Genomic DNA, 27857 nt, shown 5'->3' with positions numbered 1-27857 from the left:
TCGAATCACGCTTGTATTTGGCTGTGAAAATAAGATGTATTTTCAAATCATAGTGGCATTGAATGAAAGACGGTTGGCTCATATGGTCCAGCCTAAATACAAAGTGCTGTGTTTAGCTGAATCTAACAAGTGAAGGTAGTTTGTGATGCTGATTGGAGGTTTGTGATATTTTAAATGTATAATAACTATGAATTAGTTAGATTGTCGATAGGGAGGAGAAGTTGTCGAGGTTTTCTTTTGAATTCCTTTATTCTGTATTATGCAATGGTTTGGAGTCACTTGTTGAAACTTAAATGCTCTAATATTCTTTTGATTATTTATAGTGTCAGTGATCATCATTGGGAACTCGGTGTTTTATAGCGATTGCATATTTGATTTTTGATGATAAATTTTCAATTTCCTAAAATTTGATGACAGAAAATATTAGTTTCATATGCCTTTCTACAATTGTATTTTTTGGAAATTAATTGGCTAGGTGGTTTTTATTAAGTTGCAATTGCTTCAATATGACACAACATACTGTACTATATCAATTGAAAAGAAGACTCACTAAATTGGTTTTTAAGACTTAGCATTTTGTTTTTAAAATCACCATTTTATTTTATTTTAACTGTGTTAGAATAAATTTTGATTTTGAGATATTTTCATCTTTGACATATCAAGTTTGTATTCTATAGTTACTTTATTACTATCAATAGTCATTTTGAATTAATTATTGTTGCGTTAGTTAAATGTCAGATGTTATATTTTGTTAAGATGGATTGTTCTAAAATTTTTATCAGGTTATGGTTGTTAGCTTTACCTAATTTGACAAGTGAGTCATTGTTATTGAAGGTCTTTGTATTGGATTGGTTCTCCTCCCATTACCTATTCATTAATTTTTCAGTGACATTTTATTAGGCTTAAAATTGATTATAAAGAATTCATATATTTCAAGCCCAAAAAACAAAAGAAACATTATTTATATTATAATTACCTAAAAACTTTTTTTTCTTGTGTTAGTTGGTATTAATTTGATTGAGGAAAATGATATATTTTCTATTTTGTACATAGTATTTTGCAATTAATGTTCACAGTGCTGGATGAAAATAGAAATGTTTTAATTACTCATTTTTTTTACTGCTATTTTGTGATTTTTTATATACGGGAGGAATTTCTAATTTAAAAATTTTGACTTCAAATTTATCATTTTGGATTTTATAATTTTTTTAACTGTTTAGATTTTATTATTGTAAACATATACTGATAGCTTATTCAGAAATTGATTTAACATAAAAATTTATTATATATGTAATCTAAAAATAACATTTCCTAAATATTTTTTCATCAATTAGTGAAACCATACTTCATAAACCCAGCGATGTCAAAAACATCAATTCAATTAATTCACAATTAATGTCAGATACCATGATTTATGACTGAAGTCTCAATTATGGTTAGACATTTGATTAAGTAATAGCACTATAATTGAAAAGTTCTAGTGTTTAATGATAGTAAATTAAAAAAGAAAAATTCTTAAAGAATGAGATTTTGAATTATAATTTTTATATTTTCTCAATGATGTACAAAGCATATTTCTTTGCTTTAATTTTTTGTTTCATATTTTTTCTTGGTTTTTGTTTGTATCTTCTAAGTTCATCAGAAACTATTATAACAAATTTTGCCCTATTATTATGTTGTGCTATTATGCAGCCTGAATCCTATTAACTTATAGGTTTTTAAACTTTCCAGGAAGGGGGTGATTTCATTGTTCAGGAAAATATTGTTTACAAAGTTTACTGAAGATGTCCAAAGTCTAATAGATCAAATAATTTTATAATTCACAAGAACTTTTTTCCTTTTGTATTTTTTGTTTTTAGTTCTTTTGGTTTTGAGATGATACTACTTCATTTATTAATGCTTTTCCCTAATAATTTTTTTAATAGACAAGATTTAAACATCCTTTTCTCCAATAGACTTTGAAACATCTGAAAATTTGGTTGGGAGTTTGACACATTAATTTTAACATTGAACCCGTTTTAATTGATTGAAAATGAATTCTCCATGTTCAAAACCAATGTATTTATTTTTCTTTACCATGGAGGTAAAAGATACTAAGATATATTTTGAAAATTTATTTAAATTTTGAAAAATCATGATTTTGACTCCAGTTTCTGTTGTACTGACTATTTATTGTCACATATTGTGCCCGGTTAATGTTAATGATTGAAAATAGTTAAAATTGTTCTCCCTTAAGTAAATATCATTTCTTCCTCCCTATGTTTTAGTATTAATTATTTTATGTTCGAATTGTTGTAGCTATCTTCACTATATATTATTAATTTGTTCATCTTAGATCTTGATACACATTCAGTGAATAAAGAAATTATGTTAACTAAGAAAAGGTTTTGGTGTCAGCTCTGTGGTTTTAACATATTCCATCGGTCATATTAGGAAAGATTTTTGCTTAAGCATTAAATGGCAACATCAATCAATAATATTTTCTTTTCGTTAAACAGTCAGGAATTAAGCTTATAAACATTCAAAACTAGAGATTACTGCGTTTTAAACTAGATATTTTTACGAAGTAAAGACGCTCTGTGCCAAATAAATACCTTCACAATAAGAAAACAACACCTTTGCATTCCGGGGGGAATGCCCTTGAAATTTATCGCGGGAAAATAGGTTGGCGCGTGTTACTACTGCCTTCCCAATACGTGGAATACATTCCATTAATCGTGTTGTTGTATTTCATAACTCCTACGTGTTTCAGAGTTTACTTTGCCCTTATTAGTCTCATTGAATTGCTAAACAATTATATTATTTGCGTTTGGTCAATTGTATCTTTGATAATTTATGAAGCGTTGGGCATGTTGGTAGTACGAAGAATACCACCTCAGGGAAAAAAGTCTCGATCGGGGAGGGGTTAGTGAGAGAAAACGAGGTGGATGATAGGCTATATCATCCCATTACTTCATAGGTATTTATATACCATCACATCTTTATTGTGTGCTTTGTATTATGTTATCTATTTTTGGGTTTTACAAATTTCTATGTGATTTCGGACTTAGCTGTTAGTTGTTAAACTTTACCAGTTCGCCATTGAGGTATAATTAATAGAATCTTATATTTCACAATTAGTTGAAACTTGTTTTCCGTGGAATAATGGCATGACCGTCACAACACAAAAGGAGATTGTAGTTGGTAATGTTCCTGACTATTTACTTTTCCTTTAGGGCATTTAAAGTTTAAATCCCCGTCGCGGCCCCATCGTAATTTACCTATAACATTATATACTTTGATTACTTCCACGTTTTTACGTTGTTGTTTTCGTTATCTCTTGATTTAATTTACTTTATGGTGAAGTTCTCTTAATGTGTTGGTGACGGATTTTACTTCTGACTATTTGACGAGAAAATGGCGGAATTTTACCAGTTATCTAAACAATAGTTCTTATGTCTAGTACTCCTTATCCTTTTTTATTTTCTTTAGGGTGAACAATTAAATGTTTTTATTGTTATTTGTTTAGCTAGTTATATTTCATTGTGTTTAACTTCAGTTTCAGACTTTTATTTAAACATTGTTGATTGCATCAGCATAACTAATAGTTTTGTTACAGGTAGTTATTTTCAATTGTATGTTTCAGGTTCAAAATGGGATGGTAGAGTCACAGAAACACCCAACATGGAAAACAACATTATTATGAACCTCTAGCAAATTTACATCTTACCATTTTTACCTAGCAACCCCTAATTGATTTTTAAAATTGTTTTATCTTATTTCTCTTAACTAGTAAAACCTTCCATTTTCATAAATTAAAGTTAAAATTAGTTTTGGTTAGTGAAGGCATAATTACAATTCCCTTGAGTGTAGTTACATATTTTGAAAATCAGATGGTCAGCGTGTTTTCGAGAAAACTTAGGATACTATCAAGTTATCAGAACTTTCTCAACCCTACAATTATTTCTACTGTGCCCAGGTAAGCTTTCGATAACTATTTATACATTAAAAGTCATGAAATTGCATGCATTCAAACAGTGATAACTTAATGGAAGATTATTGATTGACCGTGTGTAAAGATGAAAGGAATATGGTCCGGGTGAGGTCAAAAAAACTCAAATAGTAGAATTATACTATTTTTTTCTATTAAAATAGTATAATTCTACTATTTGAGTTTTTTTGACTGCACCCGGACCATATTCCTTTCAGTGATAACTTAAGATTCACATGTACATTATTGGTAGAATACTACACAAAATGAAAATTTATTTATTTATCTTAGTGTCTTGATTCAATTTATAATCTCATGTTGAATGTTCAAGAGTACTGTATTATGTCATTGTATTTTTTTTTTCATGTTGCACTATTTTAAATTAGTGAATAATGGTACTCAGATAAATCTTATTTCTTCAATATTCATTATCTTTTAAATCTGTTAGTTCAAGATATCTACTATTTGTAGTTATAATGAAAGGGAAATAGCTACATAAAACATTCATTTCCTAGTTTTAAAGCAGTAAGTAAAATTAAGGAGTGTTTAAAACTAATGATATCTTGACCATTAATTTCAAATTAGTCCTATCATATTTCTCTAGCTTCCTTCTTATTTTTATTCTGTGGGCTTGATAGAATTATGTTTCTATTAAATTCTATTTTTCCCAAAGACATACTAAACATATTGATTTAAAGCACATTTTCAATTTAGTCTTACCACCAGTGAATCACCGCAATGGTTAAGTATTTTCTCTGATTTTTAATTGTTATTAATTTCAGCCTAATAGCTTTTATTCATAAATAAATTTTAAACGCACATTGATAATGGTAAAAAAAAGAAAATTAGGTGTAAACTGCAATCAATTTTGTTCTGTAAATGTTGTATTATCTCCAATAACTGTTTGTTCCTTAGATCTATATATTTTAGAACTAGAATTACATAATTTCGATGTTTTCTTAAGCAAGATTATTCAGTGGAAATAAAAAATTAATATGAGGAAAGTTATTTTCAAAAACAATAAAATTGATATGTATAGAACTTGTGTTTATTATTTCCAGCCTTTTAAGTCATATTGTTTGATTTTCTTAGGTAGTTATTAACCATGTTATGTATTTATTTGTTCAATTGTTTTTTTTTTTTTGTGTCATTTACTATTTAAATTAATAAGTATTCTCCATTATCTATTAAGAACATTCCTACACCTATAAATATTTTATAAATAAATTAACTGTGTATAAGAAATGTGAAAAATACATCATAGCTTGTTACACAATTCCATGAAAAATTGTGTGAAGGGGTCAAGGACCTACTCATTACAGTTTCATTAATAAAACAGTATATATAAATGATTATTATTACATTTTTTCTCACGATTGCAAAAAAGCTTTGATATCAATTTTAAGTATTTCATAATAAGTAAATTTTAGTGAGACATTCCCAACAACCAATTATTTTCCAGTTTTGGAAATAAAATTTGAGATAGTTATTCATAACTTCCTAATACTTGATTTCTGGTAATAAAGAGATTTAGCTCACTTAATTTATAAGTATTTTGTTCTGAAATGGAAACCAAACTAACTTTGAATGAAAAATCTTATTTTTTATGGCCCCCTTGTGTGCAATAGGTCTTACCCTGTTGTTTGGATTTTATGAATAACATACCCTACTTTAATTAAAGAAGAAAATAAATAAGCTTCCGAGTTTCTTGTCAGTCACTTATAAACTCAAAGGATTTAATATTACTCATTGATTGTTGGTATTTTAAAGAAATAATGTAAGGATATTAACTCAATTTCCACTTGTTGTGTTGTCTCCAAAACAGAAGTTTCCAGTCAATAGTAGGAAAATAGAGTAAATTAAAATTCAGTATGTATATAATCATACTTACTGAAGTATGAAACTTTTGATATGTTTTATAAAACCATAATTATAAGTTTTTTAAATGGGGTTTTACTGAAGAACTACATTCATTGTACATGTGATCCTAGGAGCATTGATAAATCATCCCCTAACCTTGATCAAGGACATGTAAGAACCACTCTGGCCTACTCATTTCTGTGCAAAACTTAAGTTTGAAATAAAATTATATTCTACTTAACCAACAAAGCCTAACAGCTTATATAAGTTGACGGCCTGTACTTTCATCCAAAGCATAGGTTGACATCGTATAGACCATATGCATAGGCATAGCATAGTGTAGTATATTGACTTTAATTATCTGATTTTTTTGATGAATTTAAAGAAAAAGAGATTTTTAGTACATCAACAATTTGGTCTTGAGATAAAAAAAAGATTTTCATGTTTCAAAATAAGTACAATAAAAAACTTAATCCGAATTGGTTATAACCATTTTTTTAAATATGGCTATTGGATTGGATTGTACAGAAACAAATAAATCAAAATGGAAACTTCTTATAGGTAAGCTTGTTGATTTTAACATAACAATCTCATTACAGCAGTAAAATGTAAAATCCATTTATGGTAAATGTTACCAAATTGGATAAAAATAGATTTCCTTTAAAATAAAAGATGATATATTTGTTCATACAAATACTTTTCAATTGTAAAATTTTGCACAATGTAATCCCTGTAATTTTCTTCAGTTACATAGTTAACTAGTTAAATGGCTCCGATAATTTTTATTTTTGATGGCTCAAATTATTCAACTAGATAGCATGAAATCTTTGAAACAAGCTGAGCTGGAGATGATTATGTTTAGTATGTCTGTGCTCGTATAAAATATATATTATAACAATAAGGGGTATGTTTTATTGCTGAAGTTTCCTGGTGATATTCCAAAAATGTTAAGAACAATTTTAGCCCAAAGTATTTTATGTCTGTGCGCTTCTGAATATGTAACTTTTTTTTTTTTTTGAGCAAACGACTAAACAGATTTCCAGTTTTGATTTTCAAATTATTCAGAAACGTGGGTTCCCAACCAAAAATTCGTAGCCCACCTAAAACATCTGTTATACCTAGCTCTGAGTTCTCAGTGGGTAAAATTCAAGATTAATTTAAGTTTACGGATTGGTGAATCTTAACTGTAAAACTGAAATAATATATTCCAGTGTGGCGACAAAATTACTTATTACATCGACTATAACTTAAAGATAGTCACTATAAAGTATGCAACTTTACCAAATGTGTGTGTTAATAGGCTTTTTTATGATAGTATTTTGTTTATATCAATGAGCATGTATCACTTACATTATGAATGAAAATTATGTCTAATGCTAGAATTTTCTTGGGATTAAACTAGTTCTATATAATACTATAAAGTAAACAAGTACTTAAAAAAAAAAGTTAAACATTTATATGATCAATTTCAACAGCACTGTTACTTTAGATAGATAGACAAGATAGTTATTATAATTAATATGATATGTTTATATATTTTGAATGTATTAGGGAGAAGAGTTATCAAACGGACAAACTAGTCTAATTTATTTAACTAAAAACAAGTAAAGAAATCATTAATGAGAGGTAATTACTTCATTAATTTAGCTTCTAGGGGTTTACAATAGTTATATCCTAAACTGTGATATTTGACTTCCCTGAAGTCTTACATTTTAACTTCCCCATATTTCATAATTTGAGATATTTCTTAGACATTCATATATATGAGATGTAAAGCTCGGTTAATTTGTTACCAATTATTAGTAAATCTGCTCTAATGACACTCTCAATGATAAATGCTTTTCCTAAAACTTTTTTCTGCTTGAAGAGCTATTTTTCAGTATTATAAAATAAAACAACACTTAAAAGGATTAATAAGACACTTTGGAGTCTACAAATAAAAAAACCTTCATTTAAGAATGGCTTATTACATTATTAAATACAACTTGAAGATTACTTTAAGTACTTTTTAATAGATCAGGAAGATAGTTCTAACATTTCTGATTATATACTTCAATACTATAGAATTTAAAAATAATATGATGCTTCGAGATACTAATGTGAGGGGGAATACAATACGTATAAGTATTCAATTTTGGATAATGGAGGAATTTTAGTTAGGAAATTTATCAATTATTAAACAAACTTTAAAGCCCAATTGAAAAGATGGCAAAGAGGTTATATCTACAAACTTGAATTTTTTTTTCAGAATTAACAGGGCCCTAAAAACCATTGACAAGCCAATTTGAGAATAGTCCTTATTAAATAAATTTCTGATTCTTAGCTATTTTAAATCTGCATTACTGTAATAATAATTAATTAATTATTACGTAGATTTATTAGAAGCTATAATTAAATTTCTTTCTTATTAGTCTACATTTCACCATTTTATATATTTGAAAAGGTATATCCTCATTTGATGATATTGATAATCTGTTTACTCCTAAGGTTATGTTATTACTTATTTATTTATTTTAGTTAATTACTACCTGAGTTATTTCTGCTTCAGGCACAGAATAGCATGAAGTATCGAGGTGTTAGAGCGTTGCCCGCTTCGGTTGCTTTGTGGTTGGAGCAACAACTTGAAGAGCGAGGCATTGATTCCATCATCTATACCCGATATATTCTTAGCCTTCTCCAAGATGATTCATTTGATATAAGTGATCTCCCTTCATTTTCTAAGGTATTTCTTCCTATGAGATCAATTTATTTGTTGTGTGTAAAGATATTGAGATTGAGGAAGATAAATTAGAATGATATTATGTATCAGTTTAATGCAAAAATGATCTTAATCAGTCATTTGACTCCATAATATCAGTTGATGTAATAGCTTATTACATTACTAAATACAACTTGCAGATAACAGATAAAAGTGGGAATTTTTAAAAATTTTGAATTATCCACAAGAAGGTAAATAAAAAAAAAAAAATCTAATGGTAAAATTAACTATTTACCATGAAGCCTTCAGGTTCATGTCTGCTATAGCAAGTTGTTAACACTTCAATTACAAATCTTTTTGCATTACACACCTTAACCACAGTTTATGACATGTTATCATCAAACCATGGTGGTGTATTTGGAAGAGGTATTGTCAAGGAAGGTTACTTTTCTAGCTTGCGGAGTGGTAGGGAGAACTCCCACCCCTCTCTTCACCTTGGATTGTCCCGAAACATGTTTAGTACTGTTCTAGCTTCCATCGGCTATGATTGTTCTGGGTTCTGTTGCTTTTAAGGATTTTTACGATCTTTAATTTTTTTTTATTATAAAATTTTTATTAAGTAGATAAATTTATTTACTTATGTATTCTTTTATTTTAAATATTTTTCACATGTTCAAAAGGTTTTTTTTTTAAAAAACAAAACCTCTCTGCATTCCAAATAATTCCTGATTAGGAAATAAACCATGTGGTTACGGCCACTCACTACTGTATCCTGTCAAGAGGTGTTTGGCCTCAACTTAATGAAGAATCCTGTCCTTTGCAGTGAGGAGTCAGTTGTTTGAATTCTTAACTCACAAAACTTCTGATTTTCCTATTCAACTATTTTAAAACAGTCAAAAATTTAATAAATAGTTAACAGTATTTTTCAATTCTTGTTTTTTTTCTGGTCACCACCCAAATATTATTCATGTTTTATTTTAATTCAATGATATTGATTTTATCTATAAAAAAAAATATATTTAAACATTAAATATTGTTTTTTAACTACCAATGTAAGATTGGTTCTTCTTTATGAGACTTCTCATCTTAATTTTTTTTTTTTTTTTTAAGTTTTTTAATAAATTGTATCGTTAATTTGTTGAATATGAATAGTTATTAATTAACAATTTCTCTGCTTGTTCTCTGATTTTGATTGTCTGTAAATTCAAATTTATCAACTTTTTCATCCATTCAATAGATTTTTTTTATTATCTAAATTGAATAAATAAAAAATGGTTTTGTTTTCTTTTGTTCTTTTAATAACTTGCCCACAACAACTGTTAAATTATTTTAAGTCTGTCTAAGATTTATTTTTAGTTTTATAAAAATGTTTTTCAAATTAACTGTAAATTTTTATTTATTCATTATTTAAAAACTAAATTAAAGTCTAATTTAAAAGTTAGGTAAAAGATCATATTATGATTGGTAATAAATATTTAATATTAGGAAAATACGTTTAAGTGCAATTTTGTATTTATTTTGTTACTTAAATTTAATTTTCTTTGTATTGTACATAAAATATTGTTTTTTTTTTATTATTTGTTCAGTTTTTTTTTATTATATTTTTGATAAAGATTCATAATTTTATTTATAGACATAATAGTATTTTCTTTTTATTTATTTTTTTACTATTATTATTTTAAGCTACAGTTTATTCTGTGAGTACTATTGTTATGATTTTTATCTTTTTTTCTTGCTGCTTGTCTCTTTGTTTTTATATGAATAAATACTTAAACACTAATAATTGATACCCTTAATTTGCGGCAGGTTGCGTAATTTATCTTCAATAAATTGTTAAAAAAAAAAAAAAATAAAAAATAAAGTAAAACATATAACCAGTTTTTGAAATTTTGTCCTCATTGTTCTTTTTCAATTTATTTTTTAATGATTCTTTAATTGGTAATTGTTTAAATGTAAATTAACACTGAAAATATTAAGTTGCATTGATGAAGTTAGAATGATTACTTTTTATTAAAAATATATAAGTAAAGATGTGTATTTACTCAAATGTCACGTTGAATACATTTTGTGACCATTGTAATGGCATGTCAATTGAGTTTAACAATTCTTGTAATAATAATAAAACTAAAATTAATAAAATTTTAGATTTTATAGCAATATTTTTGACATAATTAGTTGTATAGTAATTAGTCAAACTTCTAGTTATATAAGTTATATATATATAATCAATAGATAAGTGGGTTTAATTCAATAAATGAGGAACTTAATTTTCTTTCAGATTTTAATTTATTTTCCATAATTTGATTGGTTTTATCTTATTTTTCAGGCAACCAAGATCAACAATTGGAAAAGTTGTAACCTAGAAGAACTGAAAAGAAGTGCGGTAGTTGAATGCCTTACAGAAGCTACTGATCAGCAGGTATTGGAATGTCAATTTTAACATTTTAAGTTATAACATATTTTGATCATTTTATTAATTATAAATTGTTTATTTTAGGCTGTTGAGATTGAGAGCCTTGTGGACGAATTGTGTACCAAGTTAAAGGAAGTTGAAAGTGAAGGTATGTATAGTAACGATTTATGTAGTATCAGAATATTCATCTTATTATTGTGTCATCAACAACATTGAGGGTTTCCTTATTGTGTTTGTACTATCATATTGTTCATTTCTGATTGAGATCCATGGCAAACAAAAAAAAAAAAATGTGTAACTTTGAAACACTAGTTATTTTTTCGTTACTTATTATGTCTTAATGTATACTATTAATGTTTATTGAATTGGCTAAATTTTAATTGTTGAAGTGAAACAAGTAAATAAATGTAATGAGTTGAAGTGAAATATTAAATAAATCATAGTAGTTGCAGTATATTCCTTTATTTCAATTTGGAAGTTGTATTTAAACACTCAGAATTATATTACAATTAAAGAATGGTTATTAACATCAAAGAATCAATTATTAAATTAAATGAACTTAAGTGTGTGTAATATTAAATTTATTCTATAAAATTAATGAATTAAAAATAAAAAAATTAAATATGTAACATTTGAACCCATGAAGGGTGGATCGAGGGATGTAGTACTTTGTTAGGAAGTACTGCTACTGATACTGTTAGTGAGAGTGGATAGCTGAATGTTAAGGCACTGTTTAACTGTAACCATGAGTCAGTCCTGTGGGTCCGCCTAACCTCATGGAATGGATATCCTTAATTGGGTAATCAAATCTGGCAGTCGAGTGTGATTTTGAACAAATCACCTCATCTTGCACAATTATTTGTCTACTAATAGTAAATTTAATGTTTTTTAATTAATGATTATATTTAAAGAATTACCTCATTCCTAAAGTCATTAATTGTTACCAAGAGAACATCTGCCTGTCTTCTCCGATCAAATCCTCCAAGGAATAGTTTAAAGTTTTGAGTTATAAATTGTCCCTATTACTAGTTTTAAATTGTCTAGCTCTTGGTAGTTCTAATCTATGAGGCTTGAGTTATATTTTGTTTATAAGTAACTAAACTAGCAGCACTGTCAGTAGAAAACTAACGACCTTTTTGAATGGTAAATGAGTTCCCATGTATTATACCTTTAGAAATTGTGAGAGAATATTTCAATATTTTTTTTATTGTAATTGATCTGTGCAATTAAGGGAAATAAGTGGATAACTCACGAATTTTGTTGTAATTTATTGTAGGCTAGGAGCTGGTGATGTGACGAAAGGATTAACAACTATTTTAAATTCTAGATAATGCTCATTCGAACACATTTAATGAAATGACTTATAGCTGAATAGCTAAAGTTTTGATAGGCTGTGCAGTATAGGTGTGTACGATGAGGTCAGGTCACTTGCCAGTTTTGAATCCTAAACTATCACTCTTTTCAAAGACAGGATTTTTTAAACACTCAGACAGTAACACTAACAGATGAGTAGGTAGGTATTTCAGTAATTACAAAATCAAACAGAAATCTATTCTTAATTATATTAGTTGCAATAACTACCTAGGAAAATGGTAGTAAAATACAATAGGAGTATGTAGGTGCCTATTTTAATAGCAACTGACTATCATTGAATATTGAATAGGAAATCTTTTTATCTTTGATATCAATAAATTGAATATGAACTTGTAGTTACATAGCGACATGCTTGGCAGCTACTCAGTATACATAAATTATAATTCCGAAATTAATATTAAATCTTCAAATTTAGTAGGTAACCATAAAATTAATCACAGGGTGGTGAACGTTATCCTTTATGTTGTGTTCAGTAAAAGAATTTGAGATAAATTTTCAGGGAGAATTTAACTTCATTTTTCAGTCTTTGTTAATTTAAGATATAATGTCAAACTGGCAAACATGAGTGACCAGATGAGTCCATGACCTTTTTTTTGCAGTAAGAGGCGGTTTAACTACTCACAGTTCCCGAAGTCGACCAAGAGATTAACTACAGAGGACATCGAACCCTCTTTCCTTAGGGAGGAATAGTAGTTAATAGGAATAGGAATTCCACAGAATCAGTGACCATGTACATTTTAACAATATGTTCAGTCCTGACCGACACATATCTTTTGTATATTGTTCATCCTTACAGTAGAAATCACTCTGACTTACGGTGTACCTGGTTGCGTTTTCAAAATTGATTCCTTCTAAGTATTCTGACTGGTCCTGTCAAATGGTAGTTTCATGTAGAAAAAATCCAAATAATAAAGGTTTCTGTTGTTCTCCATGTTTTTTTGTTGAAACCGAATTTCTATTTTTCAAATGCAAAAATAGCAAAGTTATTGCCTTTTTTTTTTTTCCAGATTTTCTCCCACTACTCAAGCAGGTACATCGCCAGTCAGGGTGATTTCCCTTCAGGGCCACATACTATACTCGCTATAGCAATATCAGACCTTTTCATTTAATGAATTTTCAAATTTTGCAATTAAAAATTTAAGATTGTAATGAAAAATGGTAGTTTTAGTTTAAGGAAAAGTTATTGGATGGAAGTGTGTAGACAAGGATTGGTGGTATTGGTGTCAAGCCTTCCATCATAATTATTTCTCATTATATGAGTTATTAATGATGATCTTTTTTAGTTGTGCTAGTCTTTCAAGTTTATTGTTTACATGTATTCTTTGGCATAAATATGTTGTTTTATTTGTTGGAACAAGATCTTCAACTGACTGAATTTTTCAGATACTGGTAACTGTTTAAAAGAAAGGACCAATTCTGAGGATTTATTCAATCTTGAACTTCCAGTTAACAGCCCTGATTTAGCTTCTAGGTAAGTTAAGAAAAAAAAACTTCAATAGCAATTAATTTTATTTTATTTTAAATTAAAAATTTTGTTTGTACATTCAAGTTATCTAATTCTAGTCCTTAAAATATATAAGTGTTGTTAGAGCTTGTAGCATTATTATGTTACATGAGAGCATTTTTTAAATAACTTTACAATTCTGCATCACTCTTGATTGAGCTGTCTAACGATTACACACCATTTGTCAACTCGTGATTTATGTGGAGCATAGATTCTCGACTGCTTTTCTGACAGTGAACCCTCCTTAAATGAATTTTAATTTTTTCCCATTTCTAAATCAATTGACACTATATCTTGTTCAAACTTTGATTTTATCGTTTTACACCGCCCTCGCCCTCAGCAGGAGTCCCTGGCCTGTTTTTACTAGTCAGCACATTTATTGGTTATGAGTCAAGTGGTGGAGACCTTGTGTTTTCATTCTTTCTTTTATTATTATTATTATTATATTTATTTATTTTTTTAGGTGAATATTGATTGTAATCCTTAAAAATTTATTTAATTATTAGAATAGTTATTACAAGTTTTCATAAGAATAATAAATGCTAAAATCAGGATGGTCATTGTCACTTAGTTTTATTGTTAATTACTCCATAATTAAGGTGCAATTACACCAACACTTTCAATTTTTGCTGCTGTTAATGAAGAAAAAAGGAATATAAGATTTTCACAAAAATATGGGCAGGAAATAATTTTGATCTTACCAAAAAAATAAAGTATGGGTGTGTATTTTAAGTGTAAGTTATATTTCGAGATTAAATAAATAGTAAACATTAAAAAATTCCTTTACAAATCTAAGTTATAGCCTAATTTTGACTTTAAGAATTTTCTTTCACACATTTTTAGAACTCAGTTTCTTATAACAAATGGTGTATCAATTTACTACCGCTATTTGTCGTAAAATATCTAATAAATGTTGTAAAAATCTGTTTTTATTTTAGTTAATTTCAATCACTTCTTTTTATTCAGGTACTATTCTGCTTTTCCGGCACTGAGTAGGGAGACGATTGGTTTTGAGAGTTCTCTGTTGGAGAAATCTGCGTGGACAAAGAATATTTGTCGTGCGTTAGGCCGTCGTCGGGAACCAGAAAGTTCTCCTAAGGAAAACAAAATCACCAAAAGGAAAGAAGGCAAAGAGAATGCTAGAGGTAGAATGAGATCTAGGTCTACTGTAAAAAGCCAAAGTTCTCAGAGGTCACGGTCAGCGATGGCCAAATCGCTTGATCGCAGTGAAAAGGGGAGGAAATGTCTCTTCGGGAAGGAAGAGAAGAATTCTTCGATTATTAGTAGGGAAGAAGAGTACGAAAAATATCTACCTATGGATTTTCAGTCTCTTCTTCAATCCCCCGAAAACAATTCTCAAGATTTTTTTCGTACTAAGAATTCTCAACCTATCTCTGGGAACTTCATTCAATGTGGAACCAATATAACAAGTTCGATATGGTCTACTGAAAAGATGGAAGAGGACGAGTCTGTGCCTTGGGAAGAAGCTGGCAAGTATGTTGGGTGGAGTGATGCTCGCAATTCTCTTCTTTCATCTGCTTGGAAGCTTCCTTTTGTCTACAGCAATGCTAGTAGTAGTAAGAAGGAAGAGGACATCGAAGGAACGACATTGAATTTGAAGAATGAAGGAGCTTTTTTTTCATTATTCAACGACAATTCTAACCATCTTTCGCTACTAAAAGCTGCCAAGGAGAAAATTAACCAGAAGAAAGTTGAACCTCCAGAGCAACTTGAGAACCTACTTACTTCAATGAAGACTCATTTCAAACCAATCAAACAAGAGTCTGTTGAAGTCAGTGCTAGTAGCTACAATGATGGGTCATCTTTTGTCGGTGCCAACTTTTTAGAAGAGGTAAATATATATATATATATTTATTAAATCATTGTCACTTATATTCATTAGTTATTTGTATATAATCTTTTCACTTTCTTGAGACTGGTTTTATTGCTCAAATAAATTAATTATTATCTAATGATTAGTATAATTGACATTGTTAAAGGATACCGTAACATAATTGAAAAGTTAAAATGCAATTAAAAAAACTATTGAGTCCATTGATTTGCTGCTCTTGGTGAGACCAAGTTGAATATTCTTTTTATAACCTTTCTTTTATCTTCACATTCACTGTCACCATTATTGCATTTTAAATAATCTATATCTTTTATGGCTCATTAGCCTTAATCTTTCTCAATTAAAATAAATATTTTAATGTGGCTAAATAAAATTCAGCTAGACTTCTTTGATTCTTAAGGTGAAGTTCCATCGTAGTGAAAGTGGCTCCCTGTTCCTTGGACCTGACCAGAAATATATGGAATACAAAAGGCCTGATCTTACTATTTCTCCAGAATTCATACCAAAATTTCGGGTCTGTTCGAACGAAAAGTTTTGCCAAACTGACGATCCACCACCTGAGGAAGATTCAACTTTAGATCAAAACATCGAATCAGAATTCTTCTTCCCAGGTAAATATGTTTTTAATGATGTCATTTTTGTGATGAAGAACGCTGTATCTAATTATATTTCATTTCAGGTGACGATAGATATTTAGAAGATGCTTTGAATGATAATGATGAATGTTCACCACGTATCGAAATTAAGGGCTGGGTAACAGCTTGGCCCATTGCCCCGGGTTCTGATATCTGGAGCAACGATAGTCGCCAACCATGGTAAAAATTGATTTTTTTGAAACTAATTTGTTTTTCAAATAATAATCTAGAGAGAGGATTGTTTAAAATTATATTACAACTGTCGATCATGCATAGTGTCAACCATGAAATAATGTTGATATTGAGTTTCTACTTACTGATAGATTGTCAAGATCTGAAAACTTATTTCTAGTCCCAATTCTAATGATTTCTTATTATACAAAGAAATTAGATATAATACAATTTAGTGATGTAATATAGTAACTTAACATACACCATGAACTGGTAGTAATTTCGAACATCTCAGTAAAGCTCGTTTTGGTGAATGGTATTACATCTTTAAAGTTTTGAATGGAATTTTACTCTCAGAAATATGACTAAATAAATAATATATCATCAGAAATTCAACTGTAAATAATTTGTATTAATTAGGATTGTATTTTATAGTAGTATTGTTAGTAATAATAAGATATATCTTTAACGATTGTGGGTCCAAAGCTATATCATCAGTACAAAGATGGGCACTTTAGGATGGGTTTGATTGCAACCCTGTGTAGATTGGCTTGGAGGGAATTGTGTCTTGGCTGTGTACAGAATTTATTCTTATTTTATTTGTGACATTTGGTTAAAGAGTTTAAATTTAAACTATTGTGCTGTTAACAATTATAATTTTTGCATTAGGAATATGACAGGATAATGTAGTCACCCGTAGCTCAGTGGTTAAGAGACAGTCTTACCAATTTAATGTCTATTGGCGGTGCCGGTTCGAATCAGGCCTAGGGCATTGACTTTTTTCATTGAGTGGTGGTCTCACTAAATGAAAAATTTTTACTCCCAAGCATGGTTAGGCAGTATAGGACTCCAATGGGAGTCTTGGCCGGAGAAAAAAAATAAAAAATTCGGATAATATAGTAAGAATAAGGTTTTAAGTCTCTTATACTGTTAGATACCTCCAATGTTTGTTAAAACTTGGGCTTTCAAGATATTACTTGGACTATCTTATCCTTAAATTTTGTGCAGTCTACTAATTATTTTCCAGTATTATTAATTTATTTATTTTCTAAAGGAAAATTTTGGATAATTGGAATTGGTTATTTTTTTGTAGGGTGATTGAAAAGAACGAGAATTGGAATTCTGATGAAGGCATTGATAAGAGGGAAGATTATACCCGGCTGCGCCATGAGATAACCCAAGAAGGTGAACAACTTTTGTCTGATTTAAGGTCAATAAATCTTCTTCAGGATCATAGACCACCACAGGTAAAGATGATCTTCCTCAGAGATGTATATGGGTTTTGTTTTTAGTCAGAAATTAAAAGTTTTAATTATTATAAATATAAATAATTAGTTGTACTCCAAAAACTCAAGTTCTAAATATTCTTTATTCTTTTAACATTTGATCATTTTTGGGCTCCTCTGCCTATTATCAAGTTCTACAAATAAAGATATTTCCAATCAACAGTTTTACAATTAACATATGGTTAGATTAAACAAAGTTTATATTGCACCTTAATACAAATTTTTTATGCATTTACATACATACATAAAAATTAATTATTTCAAAATATATGTATTCATTCTACTAATTTGTAACCATTTACAATTTAAAATGTTTTTTGAGATTGAGCAAATTTTTTTTAGTAATTGTTCTATTTATTTCCCTTACCATATTATTAATTTGTGGACATGTGTCATTTTAAATTGAAACTCAATTTCATATATTCCAAAGTGAATGTAAGTCCTATTTTTTTATATTTTTCATTATTTCTGTTTTTAAACAATATTTGCCTTAAAACAGTTTTTACTATTGAAAATTATTTTTATTTCAGGTGATAATTGACATTTAAATATTATTTATTATTTTATGTATAATCTTTTCAAATCCTTGAGACTGGTATTTATTGGTAAATAAATCAATTAGTATCCATGTTAAGTCCAAACACTCTTTATTAATTCATCAACTGTCCAATATTTTGGCCGAATTATCCTCAAGGACTATCTTAAATATAAATTTATAACAGCCAAATCACCCTATTTTGTCACAATTTCAATAATTTTTAAAACTTTCAATTATAGCTCAACTGAACACTGTCAACAAAGTATGACAGGTATAAGTATTAGGTCATAAACAAAACAACAAAACTAAGGTTCGAGACTAGGCATGAATCCAGTATTATTATTTATGCCGTTTTTGGATTTCAGGAGCTTTTTAAATATTTTGCTCTATCTCAAAGTCTCTCCTTCCCGTTTTAAGCTAATATTTCGAAAGTGATATAGGGCCCTCGCTCTCCAGGGGTTTAGCGGGGCGGGGAAGGATGGCCTTTTTTTTAGCGTTACGGTCACCTGTTGTGAGATTGTGACATGTCGTTCATCGACCAACTTACTCGCTGAAATTGTCCGTTTAAAAAGACAGATAAGTAAGGCTACCATGGAGGGCGGGAGTGGCGGGTTTGATGCCGTTTTTGGATTTCAGGGGCTTTTTAAATATTTTGCTCTATCTCAAAGTCTCTCCTTCCCGTTTTAAGCTAATATTTCGGAAGTGATATAGGGCCCTCGCTCTCCGGGGGTTTAGCGGGGCGGGTCAGGCGGGGAAGGATGGCCTTTTTTTAGCGTTACGATCTCCTCTTGTGGGATTGTGATATGTCGTTGATCGACCAACCTACCCGATATAATTGTCTGTTCTAAAAGTCAGATAAATAAGGCTACCATGGAGGGCGGGAGTGGAGGGTTTGATGCCGTGTTTCGATTTCAGGGGCTTTTTAAATATTTTACTCTATCTCAAAGTTTCTCCTTCCCGTTTTAAGCTAATATTTCGGAAGTGATATAGGGCCCTCGCTCTCCGGGGGTTAACATGGATATACATTTCTGGCAATCCTAAAACTATTACAATTAGATAGTTAATTTAAAAAGTAGCAGGTTTTTATTCAGTTGTTTGTCTAGAAGTCCTAAACGGTGAATCGTATTGAAAAAAGTTATAATAAAACAAACTGAAGAACATTACATTGAGTGTTGAATGAGTAGCATTAAGTAATAATTTGATTAAATGATTTGGTTGTAAACCAGCTGCTCCAGTTGTTTCTTTATTAAATAGCTGAATTTTTGAGGTCAATGTACAACCAGAAGAAGCAGTGGCAGTTTAAGGCTGTACCATGTCATTAATATATTACTTTTTGGTAATCATTCAGTGCATAATTTAATATTCTTTAATTTGCTTTATTATATATTTTTTTGTTATAATCGCCTATCAAGTCCTTCTAGGGGTGGCTCAACTGAAAAAAAAAAAAAAAAGAAAGTTTAGATGATAATTTTATGCATGAGACTCCTTTACTATTAAGACCTCAGTTTAATGCGTTAAATGAAATAAGATTGCAGGTTCAATATAAGTCCGAGGTGTTAGCTTAAAAATGTTTTTTCAGCCCTTACTGGCAGTTTAGAGTAAGAAGTCTTTTTTTTGGTTAGTTAGTGCTAAGTTTAATTCTTAAGTGTAAAGTGTCTGTGACTTAAAATACTTCTAATTTTTGTTTTAAACCCCTAATTTTGATGCTTCATGTTTAATAATGTATTATATCCTATTTTACAGTTAATTATATTTTAAAAAGATCGCAAACACAGCAATACTATGAGGGAAAGTCAATTATTATCCACAATATAGTTTTAAAATTTTATTATAATCCAATAGGAAACTTACAAGTACAGGGTTGTACTAGCTTCATGATGCCCATATAAAAGGTTTTGGGTTGAGCTGCAAGCCTGGAATGCACCGCTTCTTTCATTGCTTCCTTCGAGGTAAATCGACAGCCCCTTAATGCTTCTTTGAGTGGACCAAACAAGTGATAGTCAGAAGGGGCAAGATCATGACTATATGGAGGATGAGCCAGTACTACCAGTAATAATCCTGTCTAAGAAGTTGTGCCGTTTGTTATCATAGCGATCCAAATGTTTTTGGCTAGTGTGTAAGCGCGTTTGTTTATGTGCGAGTTGTTTTGGGACCCATCTTGCACAAACTTTATGAAACTCCAGTCTGTTGTGGATGATTTTGTAGGCAGAACTGTGATTAATTTGCAGACCATGTGCCACTTTGTCAATAGTTACTCATCTGTCTAAGAACACCATTTTACGTGAACGCTCAATGTTTTCTTCTTTTGTGGCGGTTAACAGTCTGGCTCCTTCATCTTGCGTAACACTTGTGTGACCATTTTTTAATTTTTTTAATCAATTCGAAGACACTCCATTGTGGGAAAACATTTCCCGTACTGTACCGAAAGTCTGATGAATTTCGGCCCCTGATACGTCTTCCGACTACAAAAAATGGATCACTGAAAGTTGCTCTTTGTTGCAAATAGAAGGCAGAGTAGCCATGATTAACAGCACAGCAGCTATAACGAAACTAACCTAACAGCTTAAAACTTGCATAGATATAACAATAAATAAACAAAAATATAACTAGATTGCAGATAAATATTGACTTGCCTTCGCATATTGTTTGGTAGTTGTTAAGGTCATGTTGTATTTATTTTGGTTGTGGACATGAATTATCAAAAGTTTGATAAGTTTTGTGATATATACCTGCTCTTTTCACAGGGGAGGAACTTAACTTTACCATTTTCATCCCTTAATGGAAATTTATTAAATAAATGAGTCTTCCATTTATAAGGGGTGAGTTTTCTCTTTTCTTCATCCCCCTATTTTTGCTTTAATAAACTATACCTTTCTTTCCTACACATGCTTCAAGACCTCTCGCACTTAATAACGATTAAATTTGTTTCAATCCAATTAACAATTTTGTGATAATTGCATTAATTTATTCAACTATTAACACATTATTTTCATTTGATGCATTTGTACATATCCATCATATTCACTAAATTTTGTTCAGTTTAATATTTAAAGCTGAAGTTGTCGATTAGAAGTGTTGTCATATTGTATTGATAATGGGTTGGTTGCATGCACATAAATAACTGTGGTCATTCATGAGTTCGTGTGTTTATGGTGGTTCAGTACTTAGTATCTCATTCTGTGAATATCCGAAATTTTTCAATATTGTTGACTTCAACATTGTTATGAATGGTTTTTGTTTTATTTAAGTACTCTAAGGTTTATTTTCATAAACCGGTATTATCAAGTTTTCATCACAAGTTCTTTTTCTTAGCAGGCTCATCTTGATAATTTACAGTATTGTTCTTATCTCAATTGGCATTGTAACATGTAGTTTATTATTAATTTATTTTTTCGAATTTTTTTAATAACAAGAAGTAAAATTGGAATAGCAACATCAAATAAGTAATAAAAAAAAAAATTTATCTGTCATCAACGTACATATTTATCATTAGCATTAATTCCATTAGCATACCATGAAGTGTAGTTTTTGTCAACTTCTATCGAGCCGTGTTAACTTACAGTGCCTCACAAGTTATTAAAGGGGTATTCATGATCTTTGGTTTAACATGTTAAAGCGTGTTAAATGGAAAAACTCATGTTAAATGGAAAAACTCATGTCAAATTGAAAAAAATTGCCTTCTTTTGCCGTGGTAAAACGAAATCACATTTAACATAGCTGAGAGTCTGTTACTTGGTCTGTTAAATGGAGAATGACGTCACACAATAGACCAGTTGAGATCGCCGCCATTTTTGTTCTGAAAGCTCAGTTCTTTCGTGTGTTTGTGATATTCATATCCCTGTTATTAAACCAGAATGGATAATTTAATGATACTTTTGAGGAAAAAAAAAACAATCTAATTTCATTCTACTATCTGAAAATTTGATAACGCTCACCAGATAAAAATCTCACTATATGAACCATGTAATTATTCTTAGGGTACATATATCCCAGAATAAAGTTATTTTTTCATTTCATAAGCTAAACTTTCACACAAATTCCACTTTTCACTCACTCTAGGCATGTTGTAATTAATTACTTAAATCAAAACTGAAGTAAACAATAACATGAGGGTCTGGAAGGAAGGTTATAAACATAAAGGCTTATACAACAAGTTGCTGAGAAAATCCGCTAGGGGCTCTTATGCATTTAACGTTTAACATGACTTCAAATAGGGCTGCTCACAATCTTATAGTTAAAACATTTTACATGGTAAAACATTTAACACTTAACACAACATCATGAATACCCCTTAAATATCAAGAGGTATGACAGATCAACTGTCATCAAATCTCTTTGGGATAAATACATATTTATTCAATTAAAAGAGTTTTAGTTACTTTTTTTTTGTCTTCTTGAATTACATATTCTACATATTCATTTAAAAGTTGTGACATTTCATCATCCCTTATATGTTTCTTTTTCTTTTACATCATTATTGTCACAAATCAGTTTTTTTAATCTCATTGAGAAGAACAGTCAACTGGATGTTAACATTATAATATATTTTCCCATTTATTCATACTCATAAATTAATTTGTGTATTGATAATTTTTTTTTTTTTCCAGAATATCTTGGTTGGATCATCATCAGGGATGTAATGTTGACTTCAATATTGAGTTTCGTACTTTTTCCTTCACTAACTTCTCATTTTTAATCATATTCACATGAGGTATTTGTAATGGACGATGGAAGGTATCTTCGGATCTAATACATAGTTAATTAGTTATAAAATTTTATTTTATATTTCTTTGGCTTCTTTTCGGATATTTTATAAATTAATTTATTTGTTTTTAATCAGTATTCTAAATTATTTTATTTTCCTTTTTTTTAAAGAGGCTACGATTGTCAAATGTGTTAGTTGAACAATAGCCATAAGAATGATAGCGACCACAAATATAATCTAAATATTAAAATTGATTATTCGTTGAGAGAATTTTTATTGTTATTACTGATGGTTGCCAGTGTGAAATGGTTAGTTCATCGTATTCAAATAGATTACTTTATATAAGTAAATATTTAAAATGGAAGTTAAAGAAATATTAGTGAAAAATGTATATATGGAAAAAGATTATACGAGTAAATAGCTTAAGAGGAGAACTAATGGGGAATTGTTAAAAGTGAAAAAACGTTTTCGTTGTCACTTTTTTTTTTCTTTCATCTCATATTGAGATTAGTTATCCAAAAAATGATAAAAAGAAAAAACAATATTAATAATTAAGCGTGGCAGTTCTTGTTTTTTCAAGCATGTAGGGATTATCTCTGGAGATGTCTTGTATTCTTGAGGCAATCTCCAGTTTTATTATCATTATTTCAAAATGTAGATATAGCTTTACAGTTGATTGTTTCATCAATAGTTGATGTTTGTTTGTAGAAACCTGTAAAGTTTAGTGGCATTATAAGCGATGCTTTTGTTTTGTTTTTTTGTTTATTTTTGGTTTTTTTTCTTATAGTAAATCGCTTCATAATTATAATGACCTCATATTGAGGTTAAGAATTATTGTTGATGTCTAGTACCAGGTGGTATATCTTTTGAATGAACCCCATAGAAGTAAGTGAAAAGATGGAATATAGTAAATTATTGCCTTAATTATGATTATATTTGTGATGTGCTTCTTTTATGGCTAACTCTTTATTGGTTTCAATGGCACTGTATTTTTGTATTTAAGTGTCACAGATGCGAAGTTTCTTGATACAATGGGTCGAGGTCACTATGGACTGCCATACCCCCAAAATGTTAATATAGGCTATAATTAGGAAGCATTAATAACAGTCAAATATGTTAAAAAAACTGTTTTGCTATAAAAACAAATTACCTAGGTTCATTAAATGTTTGTTGATTGTTATTTTTATGAACAAAATTTTTTTTTTTTATTTTTTTAATTATTTATTTTGTTCCTCAACCAACATTATTAAATTGAATTTCAAAAAGGTTTTGATCGCGGTCACTTTTAGGAATTTAAAAAATCTATTATTATTAATTTATTTTTTTTTTTTTTTTCGACTGGCCGCTTTTGTTATTGCTAGTAGGGTAATAAAGCACCATCCCCTAGTTATATATTACCGCTTTTAGGAGAAAATGTTGCAAAGTATTTAGATCGAAAAGAATCACTCGTGTACGATCACTTATAAGCTAATGGCAATTTTTAAAAGTATCTGATTTTACTATCCAATTTACAATTGTTTACTAACAAAATTAAGAGAAATAAAATCTTTATGTACCTGCATAATTTAAAAAAAATAATTTAAAGCGAGGTTTTCACTAATAATATTTAAATTTCATAATGCAGTTTCATTAATTTTGTGGTGAATTTCTGACCACAATATTCGATTGTTTCCCTTTATTATTTTGTTTGTTTGATTATATAAATTTTAAAAAAATTATTTATTTTGTTGAAGTTCTTTCCGAGATAGTAAATTTAATTTTGTTTTATCCGTTTCTGTTTTGTTACATATTGTTATTTTGTTTGTGTGGTGTGTATGTTTGACTGAATGGTGCTCGTTTAATGTTTTTACCCCCTCTCCCCTCATCCAAAAGCTTGAATGTGTTTGTAAACGTGTGTAAATGGTTGTATTTCGTTAACAGAGTAAAGAAGGCATTTACTATGCTAAACCTAAATCATCGAAAATGTTTGTCCTAGCAAACTGGTAAATTTCAATACACCGCTATTTCATTAATGTAAATTTTATCATTAGTGTAATTCTATATGAGTATGTGTAAAAAATGAACTAACGCAGGCCTGAACGGATTTTTGAATTTTCTCTGTTTTCATTTTTAAACATATTTTATCAGTCACAGTTGATCAAATGGTATTTGCTGTTTATCTGTAATTTTTATTTTTAAATTTTCTTTTCTTTCAGGTCTGTTATATTTTAGATTTAGTATCTCTTTATGTCGATTCTTGAATAATCATTGTAAATTTTTTAATTTTATTTCAAGAATTGATATAAGAGAGGTTAGGAAAAAAAATAAGAAAAAAAATTTTATTTTGTGTGAATGAGTTAAGAATGTTTCCTTTCCCAAGGTCTAATATTAGATAATTTAATGGATACCTTACAATCATCTATAATTCTTTAATCCGTTAAGTAGATTGAAATATAAATACACGTTCGATTGAAAATATATATATATATATAATGAAATATACTACAATGATCACAACATTAGACCTTGAGTAGTGAAAGTCTAGTTAGTTAGGTGTTTTATGCTGATATGCAGTTCTATTAACTGTACCATCTCTTTAATAAAGTGAAGTTATTGTCACATTTTTATTTATCTGACATAACAGTGGATAGTTAATGTAATTTTAAAGTTAACTATCCACTGCTTTAATTATATTTAGGTAAAATTAATTTTTTTTTTCTGACTACATATTTTTATCTCAACATTATTGTTTATTTGTCCATCAATCATGGAATATATATATATATTATCTAGTTCCTTGGATACATTATTTACATTTTTATATAAAAAACAAAAAAAAAAGTAAAGTTTGGTATTTGGTTTATTTGTATGTTTTAATAAAGTAGTTTTCAAATTTCATCCGTGATTGATGTCTTTTAAAAAAAGTGTTGAATAGAAGTTAGTAAATAAATAAAAAACAAAAAAAAATATATATTACTTAAAACTGTATAAAATGTGTTAATTCATTTATTATGATACCGTATATATATATCTTGTAAGAGTGTAATAAGTTCTAAAATGTGTAGGAAATGATTATGTAGTCAGAGGAGTAATAACAACATGAAATATTTAAAAAAAAATTAAATAAAATATTATTAAAAAAAAATTATAAAAAAATCTGATGTTAGTTTGCAGCTCTAATTTGTGTATAGCAAACTAAATCGCCCCAAACTTCTGTTGGATCTAAAATGATCCATCAGAAATTTTATCTTATTTAACTTTTCAAAAATTTGTTGGGGTGCTTAAATTAAAATTCTTGATACACTACTTCTACAGTCCGTTTAAAACCATTTGGCCAACATAAATTTTTTTCTTTTAAATAAAAAAAAAACTGTAGGAGGTTTATATCAAGAAATATGGATTAATTAATTTGATCCAAAAAATATTTTCTCAGAAACCTGGTTATAACATCTATTCAGGTTCTGGGAATCTACATTTATTAATAATAATAAAAACATATAAATATGTATTGTTTTAAAAATTTATTGTAGGTACAATGTATTTTGTTTATTATTAGTGCCTTATAATTTTTCATTGTTAAATGCCGAACAAAATATTTTATAAATTAAAATGAACAAATAAAAAAGCTAAAATTAAAAATAATTTTAATTAAGTCTGTTGTCATTAGGAAATGTTACTAATAAATGTATGTTGTTCATTTTTATGTTTTTACAAATTTTTGTTTGCTATTTTTAATAAGGTACTAATTTCAAAATTTAAGTTAAACATTATCTTATCATTTAATTAAAAGTATAATCTGAATGATCTTGTATTGTTGCTAGTGCATTTTTTAATGTTCGTAATAAAGCTATACAGGTAAATAAAATTGGCAGATTTTGTCCATCTCTGTAATATTTGTTTTCAGGATTCCGAATAACTAATACTTATACAATTCCACAGAATTATTTAATTAGGATTCTCATATATTTTGTTGTAAGGTTTGGTATATTAAGGTAGATCCATATCTTCTGCCGTGTTGCTGTCTTCAGTTGAACTCTATTAATTACTTTTTATACTAAAACTCACTTTTCTATAATAGAATCTGTAAGCCATTAGATTCCACTGGCAGCTTACTATTTAAGATATGGATCTTATAGTGTGGACTAATTTATTGACTTCCTCGGAATATTGTAATCATTTTAATATTATTAATCATTCCGAGGAAGGCTCTTAACGAACAAAAAAATTATCAGTTTAGTTTTGAATTAATTAACCTAATAATTCAAGTTTGATTTTCCTTCTAGTGCCTTTATATGGTGTATAATTCTTTAGATGTATGAATAAAAAAACAACAAGTTATTTTTGAATTGTAAAAACCTTGTCAGCTGTAAACCCAAATTGAAACGGGTATTTGTTAAATTATTTTCAAAATTGTAATTCTGAAATAAATTGATCTTTGGAAAAATGTTGTTTTATTTCTAGTTTTTTAAGGATGTTCAAATTTTTATTCTCAGCTGCATAGTTACACTTCTGACAAAAACAGAGTTTTTAATTTCTTTTAAATTTCACATATTTTCTTTATAGTTTATATTATAGTTTTATATTTTATAGTTACTGTATAGTGGGCCTAATCTCTTTAATGGTGTCCTACAGATCTGCAGACTGTTGCAAAATTTCCTTTGCCTAATGTAAAATGTAGACAATACATCACATATGAAATTTAAAAAACAAAACATTTTTATCAATAATTGCTGCAATTGAATCAAAATAACAATATGGTAATGAGTTTCTCAGTATTCCAGGGCGATTGTTTATACAGCTCACAAGATATGAACTTTGATGGCCCCCCTATCCTTAATCCTGTCATTTGACTGTTTCCTTCTTGGCAGTTGC

The 27857-nt window shown here is 28.8% G+C and overlaps 1 protein-coding gene across 4 annotated transcripts; it reads left to right on the top strand.

The window, feature by feature from the left end:
• Positions 1-11: 11 nt before the first annotated feature.
• On the top strand, positions 12-27429 carry LOC106682181 (uncharacterized). Of its 4 annotated transcripts, none has more exons than XM_014422901.2 (12): positions 12-158; positions 3626-3958; positions 8379-8552; positions 10855-10947; positions 11026-11089; positions 13699-13786; positions 14786-15671; positions 16072-16282; positions 16351-16486; positions 17571-17724; positions 21046-21120; positions 22909-27429. In XM_014422901.2, exons 3-11 carry the CDS (start codon positions 8391-8393, stop codon positions 21100-21102), a joined length of 1851 nt encoding a protein of 616 aa, XP_014278387.1. In that variant the 5' UTR covers positions 12-158; positions 3626-3958; positions 8379-8390; the 3' UTR covers positions 21103-21120; positions 22909-27429. The 4 variants fall into 4 exon arrangements, with proteins under 4 accessions (XP_014278387.1, XP_014278386.1, XP_014278389.1 ...); XM_014422900.2 differs by lacking the exon at positions 12-158 and adding an exon at positions 2766-2959; XM_014422902.3 differs by lacking the exon at positions 12-158 and adding an exon at positions 2957-3086.
• Positions 27430-27857: the final 428 nt, after the last annotated feature.

The sequence above is a fragment of the Halyomorpha halys genome, unplaced genomic scaffold (assembly GCF_000696795.3).
Source record: "Halyomorpha halys isolate HHAL.00 unplaced genomic scaffold, Hhal_1.1 Scaffold394.1, whole genome shotgun sequence".
NCBI lineage: Eukaryota > Metazoa > Arthropoda > Insecta > Hemiptera > Pentatomidae > Halyomorpha > Halyomorpha halys.
The sequence above is the reverse complement of the archived record's forward strand: the minus strand, read 5'-3'. Positions and strand labels throughout refer to the sequence as shown.